General features: G+C 51.7%; 2 protein-coding genes and 1 long non-coding RNA gene across 8 annotated transcripts in view; 1 reads left to right on the top strand and 2 right to left on the bottom strand.

The window, feature by feature from the left end:
* Positions 1 to 5,995, bottom strand: part of XYLB (xylulokinase) — a 37,785-nt gene extending 31,790 nt beyond the window's left edge. For 2 of the 4 annotated variants that reach the window (XM_037148209.2, XM_053669234.1), the window contains exons 1-3: positions 5,854 to 5,994; positions 4,499 to 4,581; positions 621 to 690 (exon numbers count right to left, since the gene is read on the bottom strand). In XM_037148209.2, coding sequence (XP_037004104.2) covers positions 621 to 690; positions 4,499 to 4,581; positions 5,854 to 5,910 — 210 coding nt within the window. In that variant the 5' untranslated portion in view covers positions 5,911 to 5,994. Of the gene's footprint in view, positions 1 to 620; positions 691 to 4,498; positions 4,582 to 5,480; positions 5,501 to 5,853 lie in introns of those variants that run through there. The other 2 variants (XM_053669235.1, XM_053669236.1) reach the window with 2 other exon arrangements.
* A 1,620-nt stretch (positions 5,996 to 7,615) lies between these two features.
* LOC119051533 (uncharacterized) lies at positions 7,616 to 14,387 on the top strand. 3 transcript variants are annotated; one of them, XR_008392308.1, is made up of 5 exons: positions 7,616 to 7,797; positions 8,095 to 8,300; positions 9,975 to 10,732; positions 12,904 to 13,162; positions 13,747 to 14,387. It is a non-coding gene; the product is annotated as an uncharacterized LOC119051533 (long non-coding RNA). The 3 variants fall into 3 exon arrangements; XR_008392307.1 differs by lacking the exon at positions 8,095 to 8,300 and having other exon boundaries at positions 7,621 to 7,797; XR_008392306.1 differs by having other exon boundaries at positions 7,621 to 8,300.
* Positions 14,388 to 15,696: 1,309 nt separating this feature from the next.
* SLC22A14 (solute carrier family 22 member 14) lies at positions 15,697 to 22,861 on the bottom strand. Its single transcript, XM_053669456.1, is given in 10 exon segments — positions 15,697 to 16,061; positions 16,617 to 17,032; positions 17,632 to 17,806; positions 18,302 to 18,516; positions 18,803 to 18,900; positions 19,168 to 19,288; positions 20,003 to 20,171; positions 21,159 to 21,313; positions 21,525 to 21,628; positions 22,346 to 22,861. Coding segments are annotated over 10 exon segments (2,043 nt in total). The 3' UTR covers positions 15,697 to 15,987.
* Positions 22,862 to 23,344: the final 483 nt, after the last annotated feature.

The raw sequence follows: 23,344 nt of genomic DNA, 5'->3' as shown, positions 1-23,344 counted from the left end.
ATTGGAGGGCTGGGAAAGCTTCTGACAGACACACTGGGTCCTGCCTTTGGCTGGCCTCCAGTTTCAGGGCCTTGGGTGCCCTGTGGTATGTCTAGCAGCCCCCAGCCCCATTATGCCTGTCTGTGGAGTCCACACCCCCAGTCCTGCGGCCCCACGGTCACCTGGATCTAGCAACAGAGACCTTCCTTTCTCATTGGTCTTGCATGGGCAGGCCTGCTTGGGATCCGTCTGAACCGGGTGGGGCAGGTCATGGGCCACCATCCGGAGGCCCCTGCCCTGGGAGATGCGGGGGCTGGGGATGGAGCACTAAGAACCCAAGGCTGTGTTTGGATCTCAGGGTTCAAAGGCGACTGCAGAGTGTTTGGGAAAGGCCTGCTCTGTGGTATTTTAGAGATGAAGACTGGCTGGACGTCCCGGCCGCTATGACTCCACAACACAGAAGCCCTTTGCGAGCTCTCTCAGCTCAGGAGTGCTCACACCAGCTGAGGCGGAGCCGGCCCGAGGACCTGAGCGGAGTTTGTTTCCCCGTGAGGACTTGGTCTCAACAGATGCTCTCCTGTGCTAGGTCTGCAGGTAAGACAGGCTGTGGACAGGAGAGGGACAGGAACCCTTATGCTTACCTGGACCCACATGAGGACTGGAGAAGTCACTGTCAGGCCATCCTGGTGAACATGAACTCCACCCTGAGTCCTACGAGGAGAATAAGAGAGACTGTGGGACAGAGCTCGGGCAGAGGCCCAGTGGTGCCAGATCCTGGATACATCCAGTGGTAGCAGAAACGCCCCCTCCCCCAACCTCAAGAGGGAGCCCTAGATGGAAGGGGCACGAATGCTGAGTGAGATGAAAAGAGGAGGCACAGAAATTGCCCAGAGTGGCCCAGAGGTGGCAATTCTCAGAAGACACTGGCAAAAGCAAGCCTTGGAAGGCTGGCATGGTGTCACTTGGTGCAATGGCCAAGGAGGAACTGAGGGGGGTGGGCACGGGGCTGGATAAGACGCCCTCCCAAATACTACACCTGTGAGGAAGCTCTTGGCTGTCAGCCCAAGTCCTTGGATTACAAGCCATGGGAGATTCCTCTGAACCCTTTCCCTCCCCTCCTTACTCTTAAAAGACCCTTGTGCAAAACGATAAAATAGTTAGAAATAAAATTTAAAATAACTATGTGCGCTGGGTAGCTTTTGCCTTGTCACGAGCCTTCAAAACATAGTGGCTTGAAACTACTTAACTCAAAATTCTGTTGAGCTAATTCTGGGCTGGGCTCAGCTGGGTGGTTGTTCTGGTCTCAGCTAGGCTCACTCCCGCATCTGTGATCAGCTAAGTGTAGTTAGACGGCTCTGCCCCTGGGGGCTGAATTCTGCCTCTCTTAGCTGGGGATGTGGGGCAACGAGGACACGTCTCTCATCCTCCAGCAGGCTAGCCTGAGCGGGTCCATGTGGTGGCAGTGCAGGAGTCCAAGAATGAGAGTAGCGGCATGGGTTAGGGTTAGAACTGGTACAATGTTACTTCCCCCATGTTCTACCCATTAAAATCAACAGGCCAGGAAAGACTCCATCTCTTGATGAAAGGAACTGCAGTCACATTGCAAAGGGCAGTGGTACAGGGAGGTGTGGAGAATTAGGGTCATTTTTGCAATATACTACAACATAAAAAATCCATATATTAAACATATTAAGACATACATAAAGTGGTCAAAAGAACATTTGAACAAACAAAAAAAATAGCATGTGCTTAGACAGAAAGACTGGATCTCTTGTCAATTCCTTTAGTGTTAATTTATAAATGTAATATTATCTCAAAAATATGAATAATTTTGCATTCTGGAACATTAAATGCTAATTCTAAAATACAGAGTGACAAAGAACAAGAAGAAGTAGCCATGGAAACTGAAAAGAAAGGGCAATCAGAGGGAGCCAACAATTCCAGGTATCAAATCCTATCACAAAGCTGGAATAATTAAAGTGATGTGTTACTGGTTCATGAACAGAGGCATCAACCAATGAAGCAAAAGAAAATGCCTAGAAATAGACCTAAACACACACAGAAATTTAGCATATGATGAAACTCGTGTCTCAAGTCAGTGAAGTAAAAGTAGACTTCTAAAAAAATTCTGTTGAACCCTGGTTGCTGTGGCTCAATGGGTTGAACCGAAAGGTGGCTGGTTTGATTCCCAGTCAGGGCACATGCCTGTGTTGCAGGCCAGGTGCCCAGTTGGGGGTGTGCAAGAAGCAGCCAATTGATGTATCTCTTGTGCATTGCTGTTTCTCTCCCTCTCTTTCTTCCTCCCTTCCCCTCTCACTAAAAAAAAAAAAAGGCAAAATAAATAAAATCTTTACAAAATTCTGTTAAAATAACTGACCATCTGGAAAAAATTAAATTTACATATAAATGTCCTGCCATGTACCTAAATAAGCTCCAAATATTTTTATATAAGAAAACTGAAGTCTTCCCTGGTCGGTGTGGTTCAGTGGATTGTCAGCCAGCAAACCAAAGGGTTGCTGGTTGGATTCCCAGTCAGGGCACATGCCTGGGTTGTGGGCCAGGTCCCCAGTAGGGGGCGTGTGAGGGGCAACCACACATCGATGTTTCTCACCCTCTTTCCCCTTTCCTTCCCCTCCCTCTAAAAATAAATAAACCTTTAATAAAGAAAAAGAAAACTGAAATCTTATAAGAACTAGATGCAAACATAAGTGAATTCCTTCATAATCGTGAGTAAGGAAGGTTTTTTTTAAAGTATGACCCAAAATTTAGAATAGAAAAACAGATGGAGAGATTCAATGGCATAGAAAAAAACCCATGAATGGCAACAGTAGCAACAACCCATAACAAGTGAAAAAAAAAACAACAATCTGAGAAACATATTTGCAATTCAAATAACAACAGAGACAATTCTTCTAAGATATGAAGAGCTCCTAGAATTGAACAAGAAATAGATAAGCAATCTAACAGAAATATGGACAAGGAACATGAAAAATAACTCCACAGAACAATAAATTCAAGTAGCCCTTCATCATATGAAAAGATGCTCCGCTTTGTTCACCATAAGAGAAATGCAACATAAATCCACACAGAGATATCATTTTTCACCTCTCTGATCGGCAGAGAACCAAAACCTCTTTCATGATCACCCTGAATTAGCAGTGGGGTGGGAAACGGACACTCTTGTGTACTGCTGGTGGGTGTAAATCGATACAATCTCTATGCGAGGCAATTTGGCTACATCTTCCAAAAGTATACATCTATCTGCTCTTTGATCCAGCAATGCTATTTCTGAAACGTTATCTCACAGATAAACTGGCACTGTCTGTGATAGCATATGTAGACAATTCACTACATCATTTTTCATTGCAAACAACCCAATATCCATAAATAAGAGATACTAAATCTACCCAGTGGAATATGATGCATCTCTAGAAAGAACACAGAAGTCCTATGTACTGACATGGAAACATAGCCCAGTGATTGAGACATGAATACAGCAAAGTACAGAATGGTATGCCCTGTGTGTGTAAGAAAGGGAGAAATGAGAATATTCTTATCTGTTAGTATTTCAGTAAGAAACACTGAAAGGACACACAAAAAACTAAAGCAGTTAAGGAGGGCAGGAGGGAAGAGATGAGACCACACAGGAATTAAGACTTTACATTGCATGCCTTTTGTTTTCTTTTGAATTATGTACCAAATACATGCAATGCTTATTCACTAAACATTTTCATTAAAATAACCACCTTGAAAGAGAACTGGAAATATCTTACAAAGTTAAACATACACCTACCATACAACTTCACCATTTCTGGGCATTTCATTTCCAAGAGAAATGAAAGCTTATGTCAACACAAACACTTGTATGTGAATTTCAAAGCCTCTCTATTTTAAAATACTAAAAATCTGGAAACAACTCAAATGTCTCTCTCATTAGATGAGTGGATAAACTAATTGTGATCCATTCATACAATGGGTACTACTGAGGAATAAAGAGAACAAACTACTGATATATCTAACAACACGGATAAATCTCAGAATGATTGTACTGAACTTTAAAAGTCAGATTTTAAAAAGTACATAATTATGATTCCCTTTAGAGAAAATTCTTGGCACTGAGCACAGTACCTGATGCAAAGTCCCACCTGGCATCTACTGCATACACGCATGAATGAATGAATGGATGGAACTGGGAAGGAATGAAGGAGAGAGCATTCCTGGCTAAGGTTTGGAGGTATCTCTAGGGGCCATGTCTGTAGGGATCTGAGCTACCAGGCCAAGGCCTCTGGGCTGTTCCCATAGGCCAAGGCCATGGTTGGGAAACACATAGTGCCCCAATGCAGTAAACCTCCAAACCCAAGGGTACAATTCCTTTCCTAGTGCAGAGATTTCCACCAAGACCACCACTCCTGCAGCTTGATGAGGTCAGAAGAGTGTGTTTATGAATGCGTAAGGCCGAGTGAAGACCCCCAAACCAACCCCTCCCCGCCAGACAGAAACGCGTACGCTGAGTACATACCCAAATTCTGGAAGGTCCCTGTCAAAATTCACACTGTCCTCATAGAAGACATTCAGCTCTGCATCAACAGCCACAACTTTCACCTGGAAGGCATTCAGAAAGATGATGTATAGCAGCTTCTACCAGGGCCTGGGGATAAACACCATCAGATGGGGCCCAGAACCCTAGAAGTGAGTGATTCAACCTGGAGACCTGCTGGAAGGGTGGGGTGCATCATCGTATTAACACACCTTATCTGAGGACACACTCAAAGACTGAGTATAATGAAGACACTGAGACTGAGTTGAAACACCCAGATAGCTCAAAGAATCTCTGCCTATCAAACAGCCAAAGCCGAACCTCTCTAAGAAATAGGTGTGCATAGATGAGCTGATCCCTACACCTGGCCCAGAAACCTGAAAAAAAGAGCCCCAGAGGGGAAGAAATGTCAGGCTAAGGTTTGGAGATGTCTGAGCTACCAGGCCAAAGCCTCTGGGCTATTCCCGTAGGCCAAGGCCACGGCCAGGAAACATATCTCCCCACAATGCAGTAAACCTCCAAACCCAAGGATACAATTCCTTTCCTAGACGGATGGGGAAACTGAGGTCTTGCGAGGCCATCTGAGTTGTCCAGGGTCCCACAGGACTTCTGGTCACGGACTGGCCTGGCTCGTCTGAGAAGAGGGGTTTGATTAAAATTGCATTGACTTCCCAGGTTAGGAAGGAGCTCCTGGGAACCCACACCCAGTATGGAGACCACTTTTGACTGCTTGACGGCCTGCGGGATCCTCAGAGCAGCACAGCGTGCCCTCTGGCCAGCAGTGCTGGGCACGCTGACCCCGGCACGCTGGTGCCAAACAAGGGTGGAACAAAGTTCATGTGTATATTGTGCCGATTGCACTTAAAAAAAAAGTTTCAAGCGGTGATGCGGTGCCAGGTCACTGGTTATGCCTGTGTGCTCAACTGCCCGTCGTTGGTCGGTTCCCCCATCTTGCAGTAGTTACAGTGGCTGAGTTCCTTCGGGTTCCAGTCACTCGGTGGCTGTGATGGCGCTCGAGCCCGCTGGGTCCCCACGCCCTTCTGGGCACTTCCCCGCCAAGTGCCCCCAGGATCCGGTCGCAGGGGTAGGAGGAGGAAGGGGGAGGCGGAGGCCGTTTCCGAGAGGGCCGGGGTACAGGCTGGGGCGCTGTGGCATTTTTTGAGCGGGAGGCACTGACAAGGCGTCTTAGGACAGGGGCACGGGGTCCCCTAGAAGTTCGAAAGGAAGGTGCGCCCGCGGCTTGGCCCAGGTGTCCCCACACCGGGAACCCCACCAGCTTGTCCGGCGACGCGGGGGAGGCGGCCCCAGGGCCCGCGGCCTGCAGCCCGCGACAGTACCTGCTGCGTACTGAAGTCCCAGCCCAGGCAGCACCGGGGAGTGGAGCGCTCGGCCATGGCCACGGAGAGTCAGGCAGCGCGCTAGTCCGTCCTTTCCCGGGAGCGACAGTCGCCGCGCTCTAACGCCCAGAGACGCAGGGGCCCACCCCTCGCCCCGCCCAGACAGACTCTGGACCCGAGTCACCGGCAGGCTTGCGCTCTGGCTCCGCCTGCCGGGCGACAGGGGTGCGGACGCCCCCAGGACCCGGACTGGGAACTTAGAACCTGCTCCAGACCGGTGTCCTCTGCGCAGCTTGCTCCCTCCCACCCCCGCACCCCTCCCCTCCTCCGCATCCAACTTGAAGCAGACTTGTCCTTGCCTCTCTCCGATGGCCCTGGGCCTGGAGACCTCCATGGCCGTGTCTTGGCACTGGAACAGCTGTCCACTCATGGTGGTAGTTCGGGGGTCACAGGGCAATGTGCCCTGGGGCTGGGAGCACTGGGCTGCAGCAGGCTGTGTCCTGACCCAGCCAGTCTGAGTGGCCCTGATGTGTGCCACATCCCACTTCTGTAACGAAAACCAGAACTCGGGTTCCCCCCCCCCCCGCCCCCGCCCCGGAGGGGCTCAGGTGTGCCTGCCGAAGGAGGAATGAGAACCAAGATTAGACCCCCTCCCTATCTTCCTGGAGCTGGGGACACCTTCCCTTCCCCTCATTCCACCTGGCCACATCCTTCCTGTCCCTAGGACTGACTTCTTCCAAAAGTCAGGTGACACACTCCTCCCAGAAGCTTCTCAGCCCATCAAAGCCCCTGGTGCAATGGTCTCATTCATTCTCTTTCTCTCTCTCTCCCACCCCCACCTGGACCCTCCCTGGAGCCCAGACCCTCCCCTTAGCCCCAGACCCCAAGATCAACAGCAAGAACTGGGCCCATTGCCGCTAGGTTTGACTCCAGAATCCACATTTAACCACTAAACAAGACAAGTTCCTGGGCAGCCTGGTGAGAAGGCCCGTGGCAATATACAAATATCTCACAAAGGTCAAGGCCACTGGCTGCTTCTTCTCAAGCCCCCACACAGGGTGGCCTTGTCTTACTCCAGGTCCCTTGGACTATGGCACTTCTGCCATTCTGGTGACTCATCCTTTCTCTTGATATAACGGTCCTCTCACTGTGGCCACAGAGCAGCTGTAGTTCTGAAAGCCCATTTGCTTACACGAGGATACTGCATATCCATGATCGGATCCATTAGCAAGAAACGACGACAGACATCTTCATTCCAAATTGTGTTATCTTCCTTGTTGATGTCCTGAGAAGGGGCACCCAGTAGCAGAAGGATTCCGGGGAACCCTTGGTTTGGACATTTGCTATGTGGACAGTCTCCCCAGGGCTCCTTCCCTTACCCAGGCCCTAAGGAGGCAAAGCCCACCCACAGAGGAGCAGTCACGTGACCTCAGTGGCAAACTAGGAAGAGCGCTGCAGATGCCCTGCGGAGAACCCGGGAAAGGGGAGGAAGAGAAAAAGGGTTCGAATGTGGTGGCAGGAGGCCTGCCCTAGGGCACAGGTGCAGAGGACTCGGAGAAAGAGATGGACTCAGAGATTTAGGAGGCTCTGGTGACTTTGTGGGCTGAGAGAGGGAGAAGTCAAAGGTCATGTCCAGTTTTCTGGTCTAGGTGACCTGCTGGGTTAACTTTTGACGCATAACAACACCCCCCCTCCGACAGTGGTGGCTAAACAATAACCTTTATTGCCGCTCACAGGTCAGCAGGTCAGCGGAGTGAGCTGATCTTGGCTAGGATCAGTGGGAGTGGCTCTACCCCACGTGTCTCTCATCTTTCCCTTCCTGGGACCGGCAGAACACTGCCAGCATGCTCCTCTCCCAAAGCAGCAGAGCATAAGAGGAACAGAACCAACCTGTGAGGCCACTGAAGGTCTAGGCTTGGAAAAGGCATCTGCACTTTGCCACAGGTCAGTCTGTGGCCAGAACAAAGTCGAGTGGTGGGGGTGAGGCTGCGGTGAGGGTGTGGGGCACAGAGGAGTGAAGAACTACGGCCACCAGAGCAACCTAGTACAGGCCACTGCCGGACGGGGGTGGCTCTGTTCTTCGAGTTGGGACACGCGGGCGGAGAAGTGGGCTCGGGGAAGATGGTGTGATGGGTCTTCTGTGGATGTCTGCATGGAGACATGGAGCAAACTGTTGGATATTGGCCCCCAGCTTGGAAAAGAAGTCTGGGCCGATGACAATGGTTTGGGAATTATCGGCAGCTACCAACAATGGAAGGGGCCTAGAGCGTGCGGAAAGGACTCAGCATGGGACAGCTGGAGACCCCCAGAGGGAAGTGCAAAGGCCAAGCCAAAAGAGACCACGAGAGAGGGGTGTGGTGGAAGCCAAAGGGAGAACCTTCCCAGGAGGCAATTCTCAACAGGGTCAAAGCTGCATGGAAACTTATCCCCAGTTTAGCCGTCAGAAGGTGGGTCATTGAAACCTTGCAAGAGCAGACTCAGTGGTACCCCATCGGCTATAGTTTATTTTATTATTTGTATTTATTTTTATTATTGACACTATTACAAATTTCCCATGCCCCCACCCCCACCCTTTGGCTTCCTCCATAACCCCCCCTTTTCACGGCATTGTTGTCCGTGTCCACTCACATATATATTATTTGGCTAATCTCCATAGGTCATAGTTTTTAAGTGCTTTTTTATTCAGCGCTGTTTTAACGGTTTGTTTCTATTCTTATGGGCATATCTAATTCTGTGGTTCCCAAACCGGGTGCCTGAGAAGCCGCAGGGAACCCCCCGCCCCGGGCACCTGAGGGATAGCTTTACTTTTCTAAGAAAACACAGTGACACTCAGCACCTGTCAGGTGCCACGTGCCCTGCTCACTCAGCTCCCAGGCCGACGTTCCACTGGGCTGCGTTCCTTTCCATGCAGTAGCCTCCTGTCTTTGCCAAGCTGCATCTGCAGCAGTTGCAGCGAGACGCAAGTTGTGTTGCCGCCCTTCAAGGCCAGACAGGTTCATGGTATTTGTTAGATGTAAAAATAGCCACGGAACCGTTGGGGTGTCTGGCAGGCCTTTATTCATGGGCGGGCAAGCCTCACGTGCTGCACACTGCACGCCTCTGCATGTCTCATGTCAGGGCCCCTGTTCCCCAGCGTGGCACCCACTGTGGCACCTGTCCCCTTGTGAGTCTCTCATCATCATCATCGCCCCCAGCAGGGAGTCCCTACCTGTTTAAGTACTAGAGGGGAACGAAGCCGGCAAGATGCCAGAAATGATATAACATAGCATAACTCTGCACATGCGACCCCACTTCATGTTATGAGAACAGTTTATTGGACCCAGGCTCAAGGCTGTTGGAGCACTGGTCATCAGACCCTCCAAGGCCATGGGGACACTGCTTCCCTTCGCTACCCAGACCCCCGGGTGAGGAAGCCGGACTGCCTCCGCTCACCCTGCACGAGCACGGCAGGGAAGTCCAGGGGAAACAGAAAGATGGCGCTGCCCCATCTGGTCCCAGCGCGTGAGGAGGTGCGCTCTGCCCAAGGGGCACACTCCTCACCTTGGGAAGTGATTCTGATTAAGAATCAAATGAAGTGTTTTCTCCTCCCATTTATGTGTATCAGTTTCTTCAAACAGCTACCAAGTAGTTCAGATATACATATATGTTAAGCTGTTTGGATCTAACTACTTAATGAACAGAACTGCTAGCCACTTTTTGTTGGCCTGGGAGTACTGTGGAAAACTTGTTGAATTTTAAAGGGTGCCATGAAGTGGAAGCATTTGGGAACCCCGGCCTGGTAGTCAGTGGTATGATGCCAGCCCCACGCTTTACCGAGCAGGCTTCCTGGGAGCAACACCTGGGTGCCCCTGGGGCTTGTCTACAGTTTTCTGAATGAGTCGTTCTAAGAGCAAAAAGTTGGGAGGCTAGCGGGAGCCTGAATTCCTGTCCCTTACACTTCTAAGGCAAAGATACAAGTCACTGAGTCAAAAATAATCTGAAATTAGGAAATGAAACAGACAAATCAATTGCGAGTTCAGACTTATTCATTTATTACACCTATCTGTCTGAAATTTTAGAAAAGATTTCACCTTAGGGTATGTTAGAAATAAAATAATTCTTCTGTCTATTCCATTTCAAAGGTAGGACAAATTCTTCATCAGGTCAGTGGGAAGCTGTTACAAGTGAAAATAAATCTTTGGAACTGTCGTCCTGAGGGCCACCCTCACAAGAGTTGGTTTGTCCAGGTTTGAGGGTGAGAGGTGGGTCCTGCTAAGCAAATAGATAAATAACTCATGCAACTGAAGTTAAGATTTTTTAAAGCTGATTTTGCGTTTACACCTGAAGGAAAGTTTGGTGGACTTTGGTATTGAAGCAAAAGTGGACTTTTTACCAAGAGTGGACGCTTCTGCTATGTATGCTTGTCCCTGCCTCAGAAGCAAATCTGATTTTAGAAAGCTGGTTGGTGTAGCTCCCTTCCCTGTGTCTGATTTGACCCCATTCCTCCCTTGGCACCTGTCTTTCCCCCACTGCCTGGACATTCCAGGCAGATCATTAAACCCGGTACCACTGTGTACACAAAAGATAGTTCCAGAAAGTCATACTCCAAGTTGTTAGCTACTATCTGTGGGAGCGGGGTTTAGAAATGGGTGGCTAGGAGGTGACTTCTGCATTTTAATTAAATCTGTATTGTTCACCTTTTCACTTGTGGACTAGAAGAATAAAGAACAAAAACTCAGAGAACAAAGCAGCAATAGCGGGGGGATCTCAAGATGCTTAGGACTTTTAAATCAGTCTCTTGTATAATTACGGATCCAAGAGTACGTCAAACTACAACACACTATTTAGGAAGCAGGAGAATGAAAACATCCTTATTGGAATCTGAAGGATCTACTCAGAGGTAAGTGCATCTGTTTCAATGCTTTTATTAAAGACTGAAAATAAAGCGACCGCACGTAGGGAGTAGAATTGTGTCCCCTGGAAGTATATGTACTGGACTAATGTCCAGTACCTGGGAATGTGAACTTGTGTGGAAATTAGGTCTTTGCAGATGAGGTCAAGTTAAAGTGAAGTCACACCAGAGGAGGGAGGGCCCTCGTCCAGTGACCAGTGTCCTCCTAAGAGGAGGGAAGTTTGGACACAGACACAGACTGCAGCAGGAAGGCCCTCTGGGGGTGGAGGCAAGGACTGGAGTGGTGCATCCACAAGACAAGAGACCCCAAGGACCGCTGGCAGCCACCAGGAGCTGGAAGGGGTGAGGGGAGCCTCCGGAAGGAGCCTGGCCCTGCCGAATCGATTTTGGATTTCTAGCCCCCGCCAGACCTGGGAAAAAGTAAATGTCCATTTTAAGCCCCACAGTTTGTGGGTGCTTTTGGTTCAGCAGCCCTGGAAACTAAGACACACCATAATTCAAAAGTTTAGGGGGGAAAGAAGAAAGAAAGCATGAGCCTGAGGAAAGCAGAAGGAAGGCAAAAAAAAAGCAATTGGGAAAACATAAAAATACAAAAATAATAAGCAATCCAAGAGCTAGTCTTTGAAGCCAGAAAAAAAGACAAACCTTTTGAAAAATATGAAGTCAGAAACTAAAAAAAAAAACAACACCACACACACACAACCTGGTCAAACTGGATTTTCATTTTTTAAACATTTCGCTAGGTTTGGGTTAGAATTTTTTGCTTCTGGTTTTCACATCGATGTTTCTAAATGCGGCCGGCAGGCAGTTTTCCTTTGTCAAACTCGTAATCTGTGTGTTTTAATCATGGCTGTGCGAGCCTCAAATCAGTTCAAAAGTACTTTCTCTCATTGTCTTCTGGAAAATTTCATTTAAGGTTGGATTAGGTATTTCTTGACTAGTGGGACTTACCTTTCTGTCCTCTTCCCTTAAGAAAAACACACTTTTAAAAATGTTTCCCATCTTTGGGATATGTTAGAAATTAATCTTTGTAAACATCATGTGTATATATATATATATATATATATATATATGTATGTATATATATATATATTCTAACATTCTGTAATTCTAACACTACAGAAAAATATAAAGAAGAAAAAGTATAAAATAATTTCTTTAAAACCCACCCAGAGGAAATCACTCCACATTTGATGAGCACCCCTCTATGTACAAGCACATGTCTAAATTTTCCGTGACTGGTACACGTTCCACGTGAGTGTCTATAAGCTGCTTACTTCCCTCAGCATCACGTCATGGACACCTTTTCACATCAGTAAATGCAGAGATGAAACATAAATTGTGTCAATTACTTAGTCTGAATGGTACAGTCTTCTAGTGATGACTTAAAGGTCGCTTTCCAGTTTTTCTGTATTTTCTAATGGCAAAGCAAGAAACATCCAAACCTACAGAGAATTTTTACAAGGCCTCTTTGAACCAAAGTAATGATACACAGCAGGGAGCCAGGTCTCAAGTGCTCTGCAGAATAACGGCTTTGCAGCTTCTTTTCTGCATTTGAAATCAAGGCAGGGATGCAAGGAAGATCGGAAAAAGCAAGGCAGGGGTTGGGTTACAGGGTGGTTAACAAGATCGTGTTCTCTTGAAGGTTAAAACCCCCCTTCAAGGGGCAGTGTCGCTGGTATTTCAAAGAACAGCGGACAGGCCTGGCTTAAATCCTTTCACTGAAGAAGTTACATGCCAGGGCCATGACTCCCAGCCACGACCTGCCCACTTAGGGATTTATGATCAGATCACCCTGTGAGCACCCCTTTTTCTTCATCCACAAATGTAACAAAGCCACAATGAATATCCTTCTGTACACATATTTTCATATTTTAGTAATTATCTCCTTTGGGTACCTCCTAGAAGAGGGCGATAACCTACAAATAAAAGGCCAAAGTAAGAGGCAACGGCATGTACTTGGGAAAAAAGAAAAAAGAACAGCTGCTCAGGAAGCACCAATGGAGGCAGAAGCCCTGTGTTCTGATGAGGAGGCAAAGGCAGTGGGAATTATGGGAAAGGGGGTGGGAACATTTCCTTCAGTAGGAGGAAGGTGTTTCTATTGGTGCAGAGAAGCCAACACAGTGATGTTTATTCTAAAGGATGCTTTTAATTTTCAGTCCAGTAGCCATCAGCCCAGCAGTCCTAACACCTGCTTCCTGGTTGGGCTTGCAAACAGTTCTTTGGGACACGGAGTCACCCGAGGCTCAGCCCAAAGGTTATCTACCACCTCCTGTTCCAGCATCTCGAAGGTTTGAGGTACAAGACGTGCAAGGAGTACAAGGCGTTTCCTCTGGGATGGGAGTTCCGGCTCCATTTTAAAGTGGCTCCATTCACTCTGTCGTCACTATTTTTTACAAGGGATTGCTGAGTCCCAGGGTATGTACGTTTTAAATATTTGTACACTTGCCAAAATCCCTCCACAATGCAGGACAGCACCTTCTGCCTTCTGCTAATCACTGTCTAAGGATCAGGGAAACCACATCAAAGTCAGGCCAAGGGAATGGGCTGATGGGTAGGGGAAGTGAGCACTTGAGGCCACTGAGGGTGACTTGGGCTCTCATGGGGCTTTGCGCACACCAGGTCGAACAGCACGGGCCTAGTTCTGTGGGCTGTGACAGTTGATTGGGGGGCTGTGGTGTGGAGCCGAGCTGGAGAGGCCTCTGGAAAAGGCGAGATGGCCCAGAGCCCAAGAGGAGCACAGGGCTGGAACAGAGAGGAGAGGAGGGCAGGAAAGAGGCTCAGCCGGGGAGCAGAGACCGCAGAGCCTGATCAGGGCAGGGTGATGGGGGAACAGACGGTGCCTTCCTGGCCCTCTACCTGCGCAGAATCCTGCCAGCAGCCTCTGGCTGTAGATGGTGCTCTCAGAAGCAACAGTACCTTGATTTGGCAGGGCCCATGTGCCCCTAAAACATTGGGCCAGGTCACCTGGTCCCCACCAACTTAATGCTCTGTCCCCTTAGGTGGTGCCCCTGCAGGTCACTGTGGCCGTGCCTGAGCTGCAGCTCTCCACCAGCTGGGTGAACTTGGGGACCTGCTTGGTGAAGCAGGGGCGGGTCTGGGAGGTCTACCTGTTGCACTTGAGTGGTTCCTAGAGCTACTGGACTGTGCTGATGGCTGTGTCACACTCTCCTGTCTGCCCACTGGCTCCTCTGTGTGGCTGGGCTGGACCTCCAGGAAGGAGCCTGTGTGTCCTGTCCCCGCAAGCTGGCACCACCTGGGAATTCCTGAAGACATGCCAGTTCACCAGTCCCGGGGGATCCCCAGGCATCCAGAAGGCCAAGGGAGGTCCCAAGACCCCCTTAAAGAAAAACAATGTGGAAGAACTCACTCTCCTGGATTTTAAGACTTTGATACACCACAGTACCCAAGACAATGTGGTATGGGCACAAGAATGACATACCAAGAAAAGTGGGGGAGGGGAGAACATCTTTTTAACAAGGGACCCTGGAAAAATTAGGCACTCATATTTTTTTTTAAAGAAGAAAAATTTGTAAAAAAAAAAAACCTAAATGAAATAAATGGCAAACTAAAGGGGCAAGAAGATATTTGCAACATGTATAACTGACAATAAACTTGTAAAGAACATGTAATGTACTCCTGCAAATCTATGAAAATGAGAATAGATAACCCAATGCAGAAGTGGACAAAAGACCTAACTAGGGACCTCATAGACAGGGAACCCAAGGGGCCAACACATTTATGAAGAGGTGCCCAACCACCTTAGGAAGGAGCACAGGGTAAGCTTAAACCTAAGATATCACCACACAACCATAAGACTGGGTAAAATTTTAAAAGTCTGAAAATCTAATCAAAGAGGTGACATGGCGCTGGCTGAATCCTTCCAGCAAAGCCATCTGAAGTAGATGTTTCCCATCACAGGTCAAAGGTAAGTCCCCACAAAAAGCAAGAGGGCGTTTAAAGCACCCTGCTGTCCTCGGAAGAGATGCCCTGTGAGCTCCCTCTGCCTGGGCGATCCTGGGGAACTTGGTAAAGGACGGAGGGACCAGAAGACAACACTGACAGGGGAAGGTGTGGGCACTAGCTTCTTGCTGTCCCAGAGTTTGGGGACATACACTCAAAGCCGTGTGCTGGGGACAGGGTGCCAGAAGCCACAACCCCGCTGTGCTGCCCTCTAGTCCCTCCCTGGAGACTCAGGGCCTCCCTGGCCTCCCTGCATGAGGACAGACATTCTTTTCTATCCTCTCAGAAGCTCCTCCCTTGCAAGTTGATGATTTTCCAATAAACTAGCAGAGAGAGAGAGAGAGGCCTCGTTGGAACCCACCCCCTTCCAGGGAAAAGGAGGTAGAAGCCAGGGCCTGACCCAGAGGTTTCCATCTGGCTAATGGGTGAGGATTCCTGGGCTGTACCTGGGGAGCCCGTAGCTGGCTGGGAAGGGCAGACTTGTCCTCAGGGCATTTTGGACTGTGACCCAGGTTCTGGGGATCATTCTCAGGGTGGTGGTAGACAGAGGTCAGCCAAGCTGGAGCCATCAGGGAAGGCACCCCTGCGGAGGAGGCTGGGATGGGTAATCCCCAAGGCCATCCTGTTTTGGGAGCATCAGAGGAAAAGTGGAGTGAGAAAGCCCTGTGCTATGTAGTACAGATGGGAGTTCTCATTATTCCTTCACATTCCATCCGTGGCCTCAACAGGTACATACAGTGGGACAGTGACATCTGTCCTCAGCCTACATCAGAGTGGGAACCCCGCCCACACTAGGTGCGGGGGCGGGGGGGGGGCTGGAGGATGTGGGCCGTCTGGAGGCACGATCCTGCCCTTGCCCACTCCTGGCCCTCACAGACGTGGCCCACCCGCACCTCACCCAGAGAGCTCCTGGCTGTCCCCAAGAGTTAGCTAAAGATATTAAGGACTCTGGATGGGCCTGTCTGACCCACTGTCCTCTGTGCCTGGGTCTCCGGGTCTCCAGATAAAGATGATTTGATGTAGTCGTCTCAAGGCCAACAGGGCAGCTTTATTAGAATTCATCACACCTTAGCTCTCTGTGAAGATGCCACTTTTGGATCTCGAGGACTGGCCTGCCTCCCAACTTAAACTAGGCCCTGAATGTGCGGCCTAGAATACACAGCCTCATACCCAGCCACTCAACTCTGTGGAGATCACCTGAGGGCCTGGCCCTCAGTCATCCTGTCCGTTCGTGGTCTCTTTGGGGTTCACACTGATCATCATGTTGAGCATAGTGTTCTTCACCACTTCTTCAGACTCGTCAACACACGACACGTCCCCGGACGGCAAATCCCAGCTCCTTTTATGGAACGAGCTATTGAAGAACAAGTCGTGAGCTGGACTTTTTGGAGCAGCAAAAGCAGCAACTCTGGGCAGTTCCTGCCGGCACTGGCCCTATGTCCCTGAGAAGCGGGGTTCCCCCACCCGTGTAGGTCATGAGCCTGTGACAGCCCCTTGGACTAAGCCACTACCATCCCCTGACTCCAGCCAGACCCTTCTGTCTTCTGCATCTTTGGAGTTCCACATGCCATCTTCATCACAACCATTTACTGAGGACTTGTCACAGGCAAGTCACAGTGCCCGCTGCTTTATGTGGGTTTATTCCTCCCCAAAACCCTGGAAGAGGGGAATGCTAGGCTATGGATTTTTAACCTGTTGGTGCCTCCAGTTCCTTATCTATGTAATGGGAGCAGTGACAGGACCCACGTTGCATGTAGTTGTGGTTAGGACAGAGTGTGACAAGGCACACATAAGACAGGACCTAACATGTCATGTACAGGGCCTGGCACCAATACCACTCCCTCCCTCAGCCCTGGGAGGCAGCCCTCCAGTCAAGGTAGGCAGCCAGGAGGCAAAGAAAGGAGAGGACCTAGTCCAGGCTGGGTCAGAAGAGTCAGGCAGGATGGAGGAGCAGAAGCTGGACCGGATGGACTGGGTGTCAGTGTCCAGAAGAGCTGGGGAGCTTGTGCTGGACACAGTGGTTCTTCTGTCACTGACCCTTTGGGGAAAAAAGCAGGGTTGGACAGCACCTGACATCCTCTCTGTGCTAAGTCCCAGAGCCCAGGGGCCTCACACACCCACCTCCCCTGAGAGGAGTAGTCCTCCAGACAGTCGACAAGGGGCCGGCCACACGTCTCCGGAAGTATGGAGCAGAGCAGCAGGACGCAAATGGCGGAGATGAAGCAGAGAGAACTGGAAATGGTGGTGAGGCTCTGGCTGATGAGTGTCAGGGATAATATGGCTCCAGACACCCAGGCCAGATACACCAGCCCTAGACCTGTTGCCCTGGAAGGAAAGGGCAGAGCCTGTCTGGGGGCCTCCTGGGCCCAGAAGCTGGGGAGAGTAGAAGCAGCTCCCCAGAACTCCACCCTGCCCCAACTCACAGTCAGACCTGGGAGAATGGAGCTCTCCTTTGGTTCAAGTGGGTAGTCATTTCTCCTGTGGGGTCAGGAGTAGGAGAAATGGGACCCACACAGCAGTGAGGGGGCGGGTGTGAGAAGAAGGCCGTGCAGGAGGACATGGTTGCCCACAGCACCTCTCCTGAGGTGAAGGGCCTGAGCCTCAGAGTGGTGCAGACACATCCCGGACACTCAGCGCAGGGTGGAAACTAGAGTCAGACTGCCCAGGGCCAGTGCTCATTCTGCCCCTTGCCCTGTCTGACCTTGACCCAGTGCCTTCCCCTCTTTGGTTTCATTGTCTCGAGTAGGGCTAATGATGGTGTTTGGGAGACTGTTTTGTGAGGTGGAATAATCCATGTCAACTTCTCAGCACGCTGCCCATCACCAGGTGAATGCCCAATCTCAGCTGCCGCCATTCACCTCGTTATTGTCCCACCTTCTCACCGTGCCCCCCCCAACGCCGGCCCCCTCCCACCAGGCTCTCACCTGAGGACGGTAGGGAGGAGCTCAGCTGTGTAGATGAAGACCACAGTGACTGAGGCAGTCAGGCTGAGTTGTCCGAGCAGAACAATCAAGAGCATGATGGATTTCGACTCTGTGGCCAGACAATGTGACCACCTGAGTTTGGGGCCACCCCCGCATCAGGCCAGGCAGGGGAGGCCTGCCCATCAGCTCTTGCCGATTCCTGCCAGAAGGCACCTGAGCAGTCCACCCCACCACCTGGTCAGCTGACTTGGGCATTTGGTCAGAGGACAGTCAGTGTTCCGAGGCCCAGACAGGCTGGGAGTTCATTTTTACTGCGTCTGTTCACATTGAACCGCCAGATCAGCCATGGATTGGAATCAGGTGGCAGAAGGCTGCCCGCTCTCCCACCTGCACAGGGACGGTTGCTCTGAACAACACGTCTTCTCCCAGGCCTCTGAGAGCTGTGTTTGGAGCCTGTCGGAATCAGCCCCACCCACCCACCAGGGGGCAGGACAGTGCTCTAGCAACTGGGGCCTGCTCCCAAGGTTTTGGGACATCTGCAGGGGAGGTAGGCTCTGGGTGCAGGAAGCTGACTCCCAGGGTGCCTTGTTGGCAGGATAGGACAGGAAGCACGAGAGAGAGGGGTTGGACAGAAGGGGAGGGGGTGGGGGGAGGGAAGGGCGGGCTGTACCTGAGGGGAAGATAAGGATAAGCAAGTTTAAGAAGGTGCATTGGAAGACAGTCACAACGAGGCTCCACTTCCTCCCGATCCGCTCGAGGAGAAAGATGCAGCATAGCCGGGCGGGCACCTCTATGATGCAAGGAATTATATTGTTGATGTGGATGTTCACACCGAAACTCTGCATCCTGAATTTCATGGTAAAGTAGTTGTGACTGACCGTGAACCTGGAATGAAGCCGGGAGAGAAACGCTCAGAGAGAGTGAGAGAGAGACCACACACAGACACACACGCACACAGAGGGGGCGAGGTGTGGAGACAGAAGTGGCAGGGGTGGCAGGGGATAGGGTGGGAAGGGAAGAGAGAAACGAACACAGATCCGGAATCTGTGGGCCAAGCCAGGGTGCTGAGGCCTTGCTCCTTGCAGCCCGGTCACGCCACACTCCTTCACCAGCGTTGCCAGCAGACACGTCTGTGTGCTGCCGTCCCTGCTCACCAGCCTTAGGGACTCACCACACACAGCCCATCACAAAGGTTATCTTGCGAAGGTGCCTATTGTTATAGAAGTCCAGGACTGAGGCCTGTCGCACGTTCTTTTCAGGTACCTGTAGCTACAGGACAAAAAGGACCAACCAGAGGCAGGGCAGAGACCCCAGCTTGTTCCCGCCCCTACAGGACTCTCAAGGACCCCCTGTGCCCCCAGTGCCAGCCTGGTCTCTGGCCTTCCCCTGGCAGGGGTAGGTTTTCTGTCACTCTTCCTCTCAACCAGTGGGCTGGGGATACCCTCTGGGCCAAAGTCCCACCTGAAAGGAGGAAGAGGAAAGAGGCCCTTCCACCGCAGCCTGCCCTGCCCTGCTCTGGGCCCCGAGGCCTCTCACCTTGTCCAGAAGACTCAAAGGAATCGTCTTCTTGTTCACACTGGCTGCGTAGCACAGCACCTGCTTGGCAGCCCGCATCTTCCCTCTCGTAATCAGCCACCGAGGGGACTCTGGGAGGACCCTGCATGGCACACCCCCCTCATATGTCACTCCCAGATGCCCCACCAAGTGGGCCCTGCCCCCACCTCAACAGTGCCCATCCTGTTCCGGTGTGAGGTCATTCAGTTGCTAGAGGCCTTGGAGGTGGCCATCCACCTTGAGACGTCCTCCCTCCCTCCTTGGCAGTCATCCCTTCCCCTGCCCACGCAACACACAGACCCTGGCTGCTCGGTGCCCCCCTGCCCACGTGCTGTCTTGGCCTCACTGTCTCTTCTCCCTCTGCCACCTGTGAGAGCGCTCTACTTTCTATCTTAGGGGTCACCCCCACCCGCCACTGCCCAGGCATACTAAGGACACACCCACACCTTCCACTGGAACCCCATGTGACAAAGTCACCTCCTAGATGGCTCCATTTTCCAGGTCATCCTCCCCCCTCAACTCCCTGCCATTCCACAGAAGCCACCTCAAGATCATCAAGGCCAACAAGCACTTTACCAGCCTCTTTTTTTTTTTTTGGCCTTCAACCCTGTCCATTCTTTGTCCTTGAACCTTGCCTTTCGAAGCTTTGCCTTCTGGTTTTCCGACCACCACTCTGACGTCTCATCCGCCCCCAGCTCTCTTCCCCCTCATCTGCTTGCCCTTTAACCCAGGGAACATTCCATCCACTCCATCCCTTCCAGGACCCTTCACACCCATCAGACCCAACCCCGTGCGTGCCCTGCTTCCCTCCGCTCACCAGATGAAGGAGATGAGGGAGAACACGGGGGCCCCGCCCAGCAGGAACAGCAGTCGCCAGTGGGGGAGGCTGTAGGCCAGCGCCATCAGGAACAAAGCCCCCAAAGACAAAAAGCATTGCTCCAGGATGACTGCGTGGGCCCGGTGCTCCCCTGTTAGCCACTCAGTAGCTGTGCAGAGGCCAAGAGGACTCGATCACGGTCAGCTCAGGGTGCCCAGGGCTGCCCCCGCGCCCAGCCTTTGGAGATGCCCCAGCCCTGTCTGGGGCAGATGAGGCTGGGCAAGGGTTCTTCTGCCTGCTTATGATCTGCCCAAGGTCCAGGGACAGCCTTACAAAGCAGGGCAGCCGAGTGTCCCCTGTGTCCCCACGAGGCACACTGGAGGCCGCTTGCCTGACCTCCCATTCATGTATATTGCCTCCAGGCTGGCTGCCCCCCATGAACACCTGCTGCCTGACCACCTGCCTCTCGCCGGGAAGGCCTGGGTGTGGGCACATGGCAACGTGGCTGCCACATGGTGTCACCGAGACTAGGTATCACTGTCCTTGTGTTCGCTGTTAGCGCATCGGCACTTCGGCCACTTAGGTCAGCCTCTGCAGAGGGCCCAGGTCCCTCTGGCCAGGCTCTGGCAGGAGTTCTGCCAGGGACCGGGGAGCACAGCCGAGCCGGAGAGGACAGCTGTGGGGCTGAGTGAGCGCCTGGGCGCTGGGGGCTTTCTCGTCTCCCTGGCCTGGGAAGGAACCACAGCGCCTCCGCTTCACCACTGTGTGACGCTGTCACCGCTGAGCAAGGTGGGCGACTTCCTGAGGCTCAAGTATCTTCCTCAGCGGAAGGAACAATAGAATAGTGCCTACTGAATAGTGTGGGCAATTCAAAGGACCTGAGGTTGGCTTGGCCCTCCTTCAGGGCTCAATCAATACAAGCCACAGGCAGGGTGCCAGGGGACATAAGAGGAATATGTGGGGTGCTACGCGGGTAGAATGGGGGGTGAGAGTGGAAAGGCGCTCTGGGCACAGGTTTTCCACACCTCCAGGCAGCCTGACGCGGAGGCTCTTTCCTCCACTCCCAGCGCAACTAGTTCCCACGGGGTGGCATGCCCCACCCACACGCACTCCCCACTGTGCCCATTGCCCACCTGCCCGCACAGCCAGGACTCACTTAAAGCTACGCTGCTGATGCAGTAGCCCATCAGCGCCTGGAATGCCCCGAAGCGGAATAACAGGTACTGTTGAAAGCTGTTGACGAAGGCCGTCCCGAAGCCGAAGACCATCAGCCCCAGGATCGACAGCAGGATGGAGGGGTAGCGGCCGATCCTGAGGGCAGTGAATGGAGGGAGGCTGCGCCGAGCACCTGGACCTCCGTGTCTACCCCAGCCCGACCCCAAGGGCCAGGTCCTAAACCATCCATGGGCCTCCAGAGTGCACATTCCCTCTCCTGCCCCAGCTTGAGACTTGTCAGTTCTGAATGCCCAGGAGGAGGGGGCAGGGGCGTTCCAGGGACCAGAAGACACTCTGGGAGACTCACCTGTCACTTATTAACCCGAACAGGAACGACCCTATCAGAAGGCCAGCCAGGAATATGGTCTTCATGGTGTCCATGTTAAATTCCTCATCACACACCAAGTCAAACTGGGGATTAACACAGGGATTGGCCACAGACCTCCACCCAGGGTCAGCCTCTGGTTCCAGAGACTGAGCCTCCTCCCAGGGTCAGCCTTTAGGCAGAAGGGACCTCGGACAGGGACAGGTAACTGTGTAGCTGGCCTCAGCTGCTCCCTCAGCCTTCCCTCCTGCATCCGGCAGACTCTGGGAGTCAGGCCTGAAGAGAGGGAGCAGAGGCACAGGCCAACAGTGAGGTAGATGGACAGGTCCCTGAAGAAGGACCAGCAGCACTACAGGCCCTTTCTCCAAAACAGAAGTTTGGGCCTCAGCCTAGAGATTCAAATTGGACAGGTCTGTGCCTTGAAGTATGCAGGTTGCCGCTTAGCCTGAGAAACCCTGTAAGAGGTACCCGATCGAAGCTGCTTCTTTCTCCAATCCCCTATCTTCTGAGAGCTCTGAGGCCAGAGCCACAACTACAGAAGCGCTCCCCTGGACAGATGGCAAGCCCTGCCCCCTGCCTTCGGACCCTACCCCCGAACCCACTCTAGCTTTCTGGCTAAGACAGGTGAGGCCAGGGGTGGGCAGCAGGAATCCTAAGTTTCTGCCCTGGCCTTTCCTCTGCAGGGTGACCTTGGGTCAATTGCTTCTCCTCCCTGAGCTTCTGTTTCCCCGTGTGTTGGGTGAAGGTGAGGGCCCGTGTCCGGGCACCTGGGACAGCTACAGACAACTCTGGACAAGGCACACCTCATTGATCAACGACCGAATCCTGCTCCGAGGGTAGATCCACCCATTGTAGCATGACTCTGTGTAGTTGAGGCCAAACTGGATGATAGACTTCAGATCCCTGGTGACAGGCGTGTACATGAGGCATGTCGTGAATCTACCCGTGGTATCACGGGGCAGGGTCAGGTTCAGCTGCTCAGCCTCCGATAGGTTCGGACCTATTTCCAGGATCCAGCTGGTGTTGCAATAGGGTTTCTGGGGTGTGAACGTGAAGACGTCAGCAAACATGAAGAAGGCTGCCAGGATGCTGGGGAGGAAGGTGAGGGCCACCAGCCTCTGCTGGAATGTGCCAAACTCCCCCAGCGCATTCATGATACGGGCAAACTTGTCATCCTGACCGGTTTTGGTGACCCTCAAACTATGTAACAGCGTCTCCACAGAAGGGGAATTGAAGGATTCTGCTGACTCATCCTGGATTAAGCTCCTGGAAGAACCCTGGGATTTGAGCTCTACCTCCAAGTTGTCTTCGTTTTCCATCTGTTCAAAGAAAGAATACAGCACAGTTGCTATGGCTACCACGTCCTAGACCTCAGGGGCGGGCCTGGGAGCCACTGGCTAGCAACTGGCCTCTCCACTTAGAATATTGTGGACTCCAACTTTACTGTTCTTTCTAGTTCCCTCCTTTACTTCTAAAACTTCTCAGTTAACATAACTTGTCCCCCATTGGCCCACCCGTTCCGATTTCTTAATGTTTCAGAAAATGCTGTGCTGAGTGCCGAGGCGTTCTCCTACAATTTCCCCGCAACAGAAACTTCCCTTGCACACCCACACCAAGGTACCACCAGACTTGCAAAAGGAGAGTTCTCCAGAGAATGTTCTTTGCAAACAAACAAACAAACAAACAACCCCCCCAGCCTCCCAATCTGGATCAGGAGTGGCCAGGAACCAAGGCTAAGGTGGGTGGCTGAAAGCCCTGGCCACAGAGGTAGGAGCCAGAGCCACCGAAATGGTGGGACGACA

This window comes from Artibeus jamaicensis, unplaced genomic scaffold (assembly GCF_021234435.1).
Source record: "Artibeus jamaicensis isolate MK-2021 breed Jamaican fruit bat unplaced genomic scaffold, CSHL_Jam_final contig_519, whole genome shotgun sequence".
In the NCBI taxonomy this organism is placed as follows: Eukaryota; Metazoa; Chordata; class Mammalia; order Chiroptera; family Phyllostomidae; genus Artibeus; species Artibeus jamaicensis.
Note: the sequence above shows the minus strand (reverse complement) of the source record. Positions and strands in the feature narration are given on the sequence as shown.